Below are 11,462 nucleotides of genomic sequence, written 5' to 3' on the forward strand. Positions count from 1 at the left end.
AAACTCAACCAAGAAACATTCAACATAGAGGGAATAATGACTTTTTACCACTGAAATTTTTCTGTACTTCCTCACACAGTCTGCAGAAAATTCCTGTTAAGTCGCCGTTCTTGGTTACATACTTAGAAAAACTGTCTTTTTAATATTATCATCTTGCACACACAATCACTGTAAATTGATACATATGATCAACACTTCACATTAAGAATTAGAGTGCTCTTGGAAAAAATAAACCTGAGAAACCCAAGAAATATGACAAGTATGTGTTTACATGTACTGGACATAGTATGTACATACTTTGTCTAATGACTGTTATTGATTTAAACCTAATTCACAGTGTACCGTGAAATCTTATAGCAGTTGACTGCTTGAGAGCAGTACTAATACACATAACCCTATTACAGCATATGGGGCTGCTGAATCACGGCCTGAACCTTTGATTGATCACCTGAGGCGAGCAATGAATCAGCCATGGGAGCACAGGTGAAGGCAATTCACCTGTGCTGCAGGAAGGGGTGGAGCCTGGCTCCACCTCTCCTAGACCCATTTAAGAGCTGACTGCCAGTGGGGAAGGATCTCTCTGGAGATCTGCTCTATCAGGAGTTCATCTTGCGAGCCCAGGACAGGGTGAGTGACTTTCTCTCATTTCCTCCAATATAAATTATATTAGCCAAGCTCCTGGATATATATATAGATATATATATCCATTGATTAAACATAGGAAAGAGGCACTTGGTGCTGGACATTTATTCTGAAGTTACACTAGGCATTTTCACTTTGCAGTTTTGTGATCCATTAAGTCACACTGATGCTGACATTACAACATGCCTCTAAACAGAGCTGGATTTAACAGCGTAAGAGAGAAAAGGAAACTTGGCACAGGGACATGAAGATGCCTAATACTGGCATCATATCAACAAGGTAACTGCACTCTAGTCTCAGCTTACGGAAGGCACAAGACACTTGAAACAACAGCCAAATATCTGCCCACTGTTACACAGCCAATAAACTTTCATTTGGATATGGAAGGAAAACGTGATTACAAGAAGGAAGATCTAGGGAGATTTATTACTCCCATGAAATTCGGAGAAGTCCCACAGGTTCCACGCCAGTGCATCAGAGCTTGAGTGAGAAGATGAGTGCATTCTTTAAATCAAAGGCTCTGGTTAACTTTAGCATAAACTGCATTGGAGATTTCATCTCCATGCTTCTTCCCGATTGATACAATCTGTGTATGAGGAATAATCCAGATATTGGATTGCACATATTTGGCAGGTCTTGCATCCCTCTTCACAGACAATGGTTTTGTTATAACTCACAATGAAGTTATTGTAATACTGCTCAAACAATGTGCTATGTGGCACAGACAACTGCTTGGCCATTTCATACAAACTTTCTGGCTTCAAGTCTTCAATGCCGTAAGCTTTAGTCAAGATGTATTCTAATTTCCAGTTTGATTCATTTTTCTTGTTGGCATCTCTGAGGTCCAAGTAAAACTGCCAAAGATCCTACAGTTAAAAAAAGAAGAAAAAAAAAGGCACGGCTGTATTGCTTTCTTCCCTGCTTCATTAAGTCTCTAGAGTGATATATTGATTAGGAAGCTGTCACTCCTTATTATTTACAACTGAATAGAAGGTCACGTCCCACCCCAAGAGCTGGGCTTACACCCAAAGCTGGTACATGCAGTGTGGCAATCGTGGGGGGATGGGGAGAAGAAAAAAAGGAACACAAAAGGAAACAGTGGCACTGTTAGAAGTCTTTCCTGTCCAAACTGTAAACCAAATGCCACTTTGCTTGCGTCTGGTTTGGGACTGGGGCAACAAGGTGAAACACAGAACTCTTTTTTTTTTTTTCTCTATGGGTACTGCTTGAACAGCAAAATGGAGAGAAAAATAGTGGCCCATGGAGAACTCAGGGAAAAAGAAAAAGAAATGATGAATATATATAGGAATGAAATCTGCGCAAGAAAGGAGCAATCCATATTAGCACAGATCTCCAGAGGAAATCCCCAGTTTCAGTCAAGCCCCAGGATGCATTGTTACTGAACTCAGCAAGGGCAAGATTTTACCCTGAATTACCCAGAAAACATCTAAGTTAGTTAGAGCCAAAACAGCTTTATAGGATTCAATTTCTCTCCAAAAAAGAAAAAAATCAAATAAGACTATAGAAGTATCCTAATTTGTCTCTTTCTAAATTTCCTTACAATTTCCTATTAAAAGTAGAAACATTATTTAGAAAGCTACATCACTACAAAAGGCATCACATGGCTAAAAGTGTTATTTTCTTCATCTGCTGTTCTGTAACCCCTAGAAGCATTTCATGGATTGCCTCCCAAAGCTCAGGCAGTCTCCAGCAAAGATTGGTATGTAAAGGAGCCCAGGATTTAGGTGAGCTTTCACTATTGCTCCTTGCAGTTTGAGGATTCTGCTCAGAAATTTATCATTTTTGCTTCCATATTGTAAGATATTCATAGAGAACAGGAAGTACTGAGTAGTCTTACAGATAGAGACAGACTGATGAAATTGTCTTTCAGATTTCATTTTCTTATCCCAAGAAGAAAAACAATGGTATGCATCTAAGTTCCAACGATTACCATAATACTACAAAGGCTGACATCCTGCTGTAATTTGTAATGACAATGTACTTAAGTATTTCAAAAGCCTTAAGCATGTTTTAAAACCCTTACTTACCAGCAAGCTATAATTAAGGAGATCATACTGATACAATCTGACACCTGGGTTATTGGACTCCATTTGCCATACATTCTTCACTGGGGTTACAGCAGGTGCCACAAACAAGGAATTTACTGGCTTTTCTGCAGGAAAAGGAAAGATGAGGAAACAGTTACCCTTCAGTCATTTACTTTTTAAATAATGTTTTTGGGGAAAACCAGTACAGCAAGAACTATAGTTACTGACTTAGGTACATCACTTTTTTTTTTTAAACCCTGGATTAGCTGCACCACTGTGAACTCCTGTACTTCCACTGGGTAGACCAAAAAAATAATGGGTAAATTACCACAGCCCACATTCCACTGCATATCAGTTAAGTTTATCTATACTAGAGGCTTCCCACCAATTCAACTACCTAAGTGCTAAATGATCTTGCCTACAATTAAGGTCTCTTTATTTTGCATACTTCTACTGAAGAAATATTCTGAACTTTGAATCTTCATGTTGTACTTTACATGTTGCTTTTTGTACTTTTTCTTCATGTAGTTATAATATTATTAGAAACATTAAGATATCATAAATTGATATCTTCACACATCTAGACTAGCCCAGAACCTAGGATGTGAACACTTCAGAGCAACTGAAACATGAGGGTGTGCAAAGGCTTCAATAAATAGAATATGTGGCAAGGATATTTTGAGGTTCCCTATGGAAGGAGAAAAAAAAAAAAACACCTTAACTACTCCTTTCTGACACCACAACAGTGAAATCGCAAGGCCAGAAGCTTTGAAAGCTAGGAAATTAGCATATACTTCTAGGAGAGATAGAACTGAACTCTGTATCTCAGCACATTGATGTTGGCATCAATCAGTATGATGTGAACTTTGAATTCTCTGAAATTCTGTCTAAAAGAAAAATGATATCAATAAAAGAGAGCCCAAAACAGTACAAATAAACACGAGCTGCATTTAGCTGCACTAATGTTCACTGTTTGAATTGTCAAAAAATGCAAAATTATTAAAATCTGCTACTTGCATATGAAAATTTTTATAAGTTCTGTATTTCTTGAGTGAAATTTGCAGTACAGGTGTTGATTTTATGCACAAATAGGACAAGGTCCAAAAATATGTGGGTATATGTCTGCCTTGAAAAACCACTTAAACATACTATTTCTTTCACTTGGATTGGATTCCTTTTTACTTGGCATTAATTCCATGATAATTGCATGCAAAAAGGTAAACTCGAGTACGATGTATCTTGGCAGCTGTCTAGATCTCTTTGAGTAAACCTATCACTGTATATGGATGGTTGGACTAATGATCTTAGAGGTCTTTTCCAACATTAATGATTCTATCATCCCAGTCATTATTTCAGGCACTACTTTTAGGAGTTCAGATAAAGCAGAAAAACAAAGAGCCAGTTAATATTTGAGTATTTTACATAAACTAAAGTAGTGGACCACTCACTATGGTATATACAAATATCTATTTCACTAGCTAATTGTTAGAGAGATTGAGCTAAAGATGTAAGAGTACATACACATACATGATTAAATTAAAGGATTTCAAAGCAATAAATGAAATTTTCAAATCTGGGTGCTTTTTATGAAGGGAAATTAGCTGATCTAAGAGATGCAACAAGCAGAGACTTTTCTTCCCCTGCCTCCTGCTTACCCTTATCTTAATTAACTTCAAAGCAGCAGGGAACTCAGCAGAGAGGCACAGTAATGATGCAGGAAACATAAGAACACAGAGTATGTCTAGTTGGCCTGAGAACATTCTCTTTGACACATTACACAATAGCAACTAGCTAGTACAATTTGCCCCTGTCACTGAGAAAGTAGAGAGCTAAGACTAGAAATTCTTGTCTAGGCATAAGCATTCATTAAAAAAAAAAAATAGGAAGCTTGCAGAGTCTCTTCTGATTTCAGCAAAAAAAAAAGAAGTCTGTCTTGCAAGGTTTCCTTTGGGAAAAAAAATTTTAAGTGTGCAAGACTTGAATTCTTGTAAAAAAAAAAATGCAGAATTTCCCAATTTCCATTTATAGTAGAGTCTGACTGATAACACTATGCAAGAAAATATATTAATTTGCTTTTAACCAAAAAGAAAAAGATGAAGGATTCAACAAACATCACTACCTTCTTCATCCAGGAGGACCATGATACTATCCCTATGTGTGTGTCCAAAAAATTGGCCAGCAATAACACTACTGTATTTGCGAAAAATTTTTACCAGTCTCTCATTGTAATATTCTCTGATAGCTGTAGTATTCCTTGCAAACGGCAAGTATCCTATTGGTACGTGTCCTATTACATATACCTAAGGAATTAGATGGAGAAAGCACAATTAGCATCTTCCTTCAAAACTCACATTTTTAGCTGTAACTTAGCATTATTATAAAACTGCGTTAATCACTGTTATCTCTGACATGGCATTCTGGAAGCTGGAAATCACAACAGTTTTGTTAGACAAAATACAAACTCCAAGGAAGTTCAAGTTTGTAATGAGAAAAGTATTATTTTCTTCATGAATTCAGTGTATCTTTGAAAAGTTCTGTTAAGTCTATGCATGATTGTAGCGCAGAGAAAAACATTAATTATGTCAAATGAAAAAAATAAGTTATTACAGCAAGAGTTATGACTTGACATTTCAAGAGGATAATAAGAAAATGTTATGTTAGAATATTATAGAGCCTGCATGCTCTGACATTCACCAGAACATAAGAGCTAGTTAAAATCCGTCTTGGACTGAAAATGGATTTCTACTCTCTCTTTTGTATTATAATGTTTAAAAAACATTGTTGTTAATAAAAAGATCTGTAAACACGTTTCAAATTAAACACCTTTCCTGGTCAGCTAACAATCCAATCCCCACATCAGTCAATTAAAGTGAGCCAACATTTTATAACCTCATTTTAAGAACTGAGCATTACAAGGCAGTTAATTATTAACGCTCAGACTGTAGCAATTGCTACAGCTTGACTAAGTTTTGTGGTTAATAAAATCTTTTTTCTTTATATTCATAATTACATAAAAATGTAAAATATACTAATTTTTGTCTCAGACCAAGAGTGTATATTTTAAAATTAAAGGCTGTGAATAAAAAGATTCAGAAGCAAAAATGAAAATATTTTCATTCTGGTTCCTAAAGAATGGTACGTAGTAGGTAAGAAAAGGTATTTTACTGCATAATTTCAGAAAGGGTATTCAATTATTTTATTGATAATTGCAGTATGTACACAGTACGAATATTCAAGGAAGAACTATTACTACATTCACATGAAACTTCAGTTTTTGCATTGTCTTTGGTAACATTAATAATGTTTATATTTTCACTGTCTCTTTTTTTTTAAAAAAATTGTCAAAGTTTAAACAAACCATGCCAGTGGGTTCTGTTCATGGCCCCTACCTTTTCCTTCTTTTGTGAAGAGGCTTCTAGTATTCCTTCCAGCCAGGCCAACTGGTTGGCTGGGTCTGTGATATTCACAGTCACATGATTTGGGCTGTAATACAAATTTGTGTTCAAACTGATTATCCTGAGTGGTTCAGAGCTCACATTTGATTCAAACAGTTGTGTGTAAAAGCCACCTGTGAAAATAAGATCAACATAATCTGAAGAAAAAAAAGTTTCAAAGAACTGAAAAAAAAATCTAACCTTCTTCATTCTACTAACATTGAACACGTCACATTTAGCCAAGCTATGTACCACCACCAGAACATCTTAAGAATCTGTTTTCACCAACATTTTAGTAGGAAAAGTTGACACTTTATTTTATGATTTTTTTTCCCTGTAACTGAGCTGTGTTTGAGCTTTCGTATGCATTTATCCAGTTCACATTTCTTTCATAGACAGAGATGCCGTAGTTGCTAAAAGTACACATTCCCTAAAATACTGCAAGCACACAGGTTCCTCATTCCTCTTGGAAGAACTGTTTGAGTTTAGTAGCCTTGTACTTTGAAAGTCTGTTAACTTTAGACTGGCTCCTAAAATCCTCCATAGCATACAGAACATCAATGAGTGTAATTTCATAGTTCACCAGACTCCAGAGAAGCAATGACAAAACAGCTGAAACACTATAAGATTTGCCTGGTTCAGTTTTACTTTTCTATTAGAATTCTTAATTCCATTCTTACCCAGAGGACACAAAACACAAATTAAAATTCCAAATCCATATTTTCTGGGATGGAAATTGAGTTGAATCTTTTAGTCCTTTGCTAAATGAAAATCATAATAAGGATATAAATAGTTTCCCAGTTTAGGAAGCTGAATACAAACACAATGGAATTAACAATGTAAGAAAGACTATGTGCTGTTACTAATTTAAGAAATACACAGTTACAAACTTACTCTGAAAAACATGTAGTATCAAACAGACAGCATTTAATCAATTTCTGTAAAACCAAATTTAACTCTTCTTGCGCATCTAAAAAGTTATTTTTATTATGAAATCCTGAAGGTAGCTTCACAAGTATTTGTGCAAAGCCAATAAAACTGCACTTGTTACAAAAAGCAGTAGTAATTACTACTGTATCAGAGGAGAACAAATGTACCCTGAAGATAAATGATGACATACAAAAAGATAAATAACTTCTTCCAGAAGAAGCATTATCAATTCATTGAACTGATTCAACCTGTGCGACTTACCTGAGCAAAAGGGGCAAATCTGTAGGATTATTAGTTCTCTAAGCTTTAGCCTTACAATATATTACTGATGTGCTTTACCTTTTCTGAAGGTGCTGATGGCTTCATCAGTTAGCCAAGGCTTCCAGAAATCTGCTACAGCATCGTAAACTTCACTGGTGGTTACAGGAAGCTGATCCTGTGAGACAGTAGAACCTTCCTAAGTGCTGTCATTCAGCCATATGTATAAAAACAAAACCAACATCCCACCTGACTTTTCTGAAAACACAAGTGTAACCAGTCATCACCAGGAAGAACCTAAGAAAGAAAAAAAGAACTTCTCTCCATCCAGTAATGCTGATCAAGAACAAACATCTGAACTTATTCAGAACTGACAGCATGGTCTACATTTCTTGAATGTTAATGCACTGATAAACTAATGGCAGAAATATTTCAAGCCTTAGGAGCACACCTAAGTGGAAAACAATACATTCTGCAAAGCTATAAACAGATTTACAGTTCATTTGCCTTTTGAAAATACAGTCTCTTGAAGGAGAACCTTGAACTCAAGTTTATTATACAGAAGATGATTCTTTCATGCAACTTGGGGTTCATAGCAGCTCCCCAAAATTCCACTAAGGTGCTAAGAAATATTTTGATAAAATTTGCCAATATACCTTTGACTTCATATAGTTCTGATGACAAAGCATTTAAAATATAAGTTTTTAGTCTTTTCTCCCACCTGCTCTAACAAGGACTGTAACACTTTTCAGTCTAAGCCAAGTAATGCCCAATTACTGCAGCCTACAGACTGCCACGCTCACATCTGAGTCCAACAAGATGATTCCAGCTTATCCTTGTCTTTCCTAAGATAGCTGCTTGGATGCTTAATGCTAGAAGAAAAAAATCAGGGGTCAAAGAATAGGAACACTCTTACAGTATATGTTTTCTTAAGCTTAAAATTTGACCTAAGATCTTTGAAACTAAACATACTTTATTAGAGGCTTAGGCAATAAGTCTCAGACTAGAAGTGGTGCAATCAGGAGTCTGTTCAGACGTGTTGCCTGCAATGCATAGATATTAGTTACTAAGAAAGCTTTGCGCCACACCAGTTCAGCCAGAGTTAAGTCACTAACAGACATAGCAAAGTCTGATTTTAGATAACAGGCCAAATTATGGCCTGAAAGTGGTTTAGTCTCAAGCTCTAAAAGGCAAACCAGCGTTCTGTGAACACTCAGATCAAGCAGCAGTTAGGGCACTTGTAAGCAGGGGCAAGAATGTGAAACAAAGCGAGCCTATGCAGAAAAATGAAGGTCACAATACACAACTGGAAAGGTATTCCAGTACCTGATTAACTTGACTACTACTTTTAATAAGGTTCTGCAAGAAAAATCATCCAAGATCATGAAATTGTTATGATGGATAGGTCAGAACATAAAAGAAAGCAATAAAGTTCTCTGGTGCACAATAAGCAAACAGCCTTCACAGACACCCTGGAACAGTCTATGGCAAGTGGTTTGCTCCATATGGCTTCCAGTCTTCAGCACATCTTCCCAAGCATATCCACAAGAAAAACAGAAACATCTTCAAAAGCAAAAAGAGTCCAACAACCTCATAGTGGGGAATTTCTAAACCCACAGTCTTTCTCCAACAGTGATAGAACAGAATGCCAGTTCTGCACATTAGAAAACTGTGACATTTCAAACAAAGCAACACAGAAATACTCGTGTGTTTTAGCACAGAGAAAATACAACAGTATTCCCAATGAGCAGCCTGTTTCAAAATGCTATTTGGTGTCCAGTTGCCCCTGCTGACAATATCTTTTCCACCTTCAAACACAATTTCATAAACAAGCTCTCATCTGTCAAAAAAGTCACTAGACTCAAAATTGAAGTCTGCCATGTGGATTTACTTCATTCTTTGTCTGAAAGCTTACTGTACACAGCTTTTTCCCTCTATACCAAAGGAGAATGCTGAAGGACAACTCTCTGCAGACACACAAATAAATAAATAAATAAATAAATAGATAAATAGATAGATAGATAGATAGATAGATAGATAGATAAATAAATAAGCAAGCAAGCAAGCAAGCAGACAAATAGATATAAGTCTCTGGTGAACCAACCTGATCTCCTGTTACTGCAAATGACAAAGTCAAGCTATACTAAAAGCATCAGAACACAAAAGACTGAAGTCCTGTCTTCATCTGGGCACCTACAACTCCAAGCTACGCTACATGATTAGCTCTGATTTTCTTCCTCATACTACTTATTCCCTTCTCCAAGCATTTCTATTACTCCCAGATTTGGGAACCACTAACTCCAGACAATGATACTAGTATACCAAAATCATTTAGTGTAGCAAATATCCCATTACAGGCCTAATGAATAGCACAGAAGGCTGGAATAAATGTCTTTATAAATTATTTTAGTTGACCTGCTCAATGTCCCTTCCGATCCTCTCAGATCCAATGACTGAATTTGTTTCTCAGTCCTGAGCATTGCCAGATCAACTTGCACTAGGACAAATGAAGCAACTGTTTATTTTTGAGCTGTGCCAAGAACAATATCCATACAACACTGAAAGCAAAGAAGCACTGTTCTCAGCTGCAGTGGCCCACATAACCAGCAAATTGTCAATGGGAATATTTCTAACTGTTGAATAAGGAAAGAAAAAAAAAAAAAGATATTTTAATAACAGTGTCAAAACTATGGGTACACTGCAAAAACTCTTCCAACAGTCTCTGATTAAAAAAATAAGCCAATGATGTACATAGATAGATTTCCAGTAGGTGTTTCATTATGCCTTGAATCCTACCACATGCTGCCATACGCACTGAGGATGCATCTCTGTCAGATTGTTATGGTACACACTTGCCTGACTTACACAGCAAAGAAAAATGAGAGTGTAAATGAAACACATTGATAAGACCTGGTTGTTCTAAGCCATGAAGAATGATTAGTACCAAATTTGCATCACCTCAGGCAACGCACAGATTTTACCTGACACAAGCATTTGTTTGGGTAATTTAACACATATATGTTTACTTTGTATTCTTGATTGGAATTACTGATAATTTTAAATGCTAATTGGAGAACTGCACGATCTATTTCCAGAATAATAGTTACACATATTCCACTGCTGTTTTTTGTTTGTTTGTTTGTTTTTTTAAACTTGCCCTCTGGAGAACTATGAACAAGTTCAGTATGGTACATAAACAAGTTTCTCATTTGCTCTACCTGTGGCCAGTAATCATGATTTCCCAAGGCTGGAAAAACCTGAAGATCTGGAAAGAAACTATGAATTGTAGAACTCATATTGCCAATGATATTAATGACCAACTTTGTGGAGAGTTCTTCTACTGGAACATGAGGAGGGCTATCTCTGAAAAAAGAGAAAATTTTATGAATAAAGAATTTAAGATTAGAAGTTGTAAGCTGTAACACTATTGATTCTAGTTATCTCTCACAGAATCCAACAAAGGGCATCTTCTAAAAAAAAGAATCCACTTCATATTTGATGCCCTTAAGACTTAGAAAATCCAGTGCATTCCATGACAATTCATTCCAGTCATTTATTTCTCTGATCTTTTTTACACTTTAGTTTTTGTCACTTCCCACCCTTCTTTCACAACTTCTCTTAATTTGCATTAACAGTCATGTTCTAGACGTCCCAACAAACAATATCTGCAAATGATTACAGAGATTAAGATCTGTTCCTTAGGCCTTATAATACTCAATCATTCACTCACTAGCCATTCAGACAAGAAAACAGACTCTAGAAAGTAGTATTTTTTAGATACTAAAATGAGATGTGCTGGTGCAAATTCAAATTTGTGAAATATTGCTCCGTAGAGTGACTTGAATACTTACCCTGTCCAAATCATGAATGAAGCCTGCTGTTTTGAATCCTTCATGAATGTAAATGCTGACAAAATAAGTTCATAAGGAGAATCACATAAAAAGTCTCCAAAAGGGCCTGGGTTAGAGGCATTGGCTCCTTTGGAAGACGAACAAACTTTGGTGCGATCAGGAGTGATGTGGTAAGTTGGATCTAAGTGCAGATCAGATATATGCCAGAACTGCCCTGTTTTCAGAAAACAAAAGTTAAATAAAATGCATTATTTCCAACAGGCTTTCAAGAATACCATTCCTTATGTAGCCTGGAAAAA

At 36.2% G+C, this 11,462-nt stretch overlaps 1 protein-coding gene across 1 annotated transcript; it reads right to left on the reverse strand.

The window, feature by feature from the left end:
- Positions 1-993: 993 nt before the first annotated feature.
- Positions 994-11,345, reverse strand: SMPDL3A (sphingomyelin phosphodiesterase acid like 3A). Its single transcript, XM_010707424.3, has 7 exons — positions 11,164-11,345; positions 10,531-10,675; positions 7,394-7,490; positions 6,080-6,258; positions 4,810-4,990; positions 2,691-2,815; positions 994-1,508 (listed from the first exon to the last, which is right to left on the reverse strand). Exons 1-7 carry the CDS (start codon positions 11,205-11,207, stop codon positions 1,197-1,199), a joined length of 1,083 nt encoding a protein of 360 aa, XP_010705726.2. The 5' UTR covers positions 11,208-11,345; the 3' UTR covers positions 994-1,196.
- Between the last annotated feature and the right edge of the window lie 117 nt (positions 11,346-11,462).

The sequence above is a fragment of the Meleagris gallopavo genome, chromosome 2 (assembly GCF_000146605.3).
Source record: "Meleagris gallopavo isolate NT-WF06-2002-E0010 breed Aviagen turkey brand Nicholas breeding stock chromosome 2, Turkey_5.1, whole genome shotgun sequence".
Lineage (NCBI taxonomy): Eukaryota > Metazoa > Chordata > Aves > Galliformes > Phasianidae > Meleagris > Meleagris gallopavo.

Coding starts and splice junctions, on each gene's coding strand:
- SMPDL3A (XM_010707424.3), bottom strand. CDS start 11,207: ATGAAGGATTCAAAACAGCAGGCTTCATTCATGATTTGGACAGG. Junction 10,676..11,163: donor TCATTCATGATTTGGACAGG/GTAAGTATTCAA, acceptor CTCTTTTTTCAG/AGATAGCCCTCCTCATGTTC. Junction 4,991..6,079: donor CTTCACAAAAGAAGGAAAAG/GTAGGGGCCATG, acceptor CTAATTCCTTAG/GTATATGTAATAGGACACGT.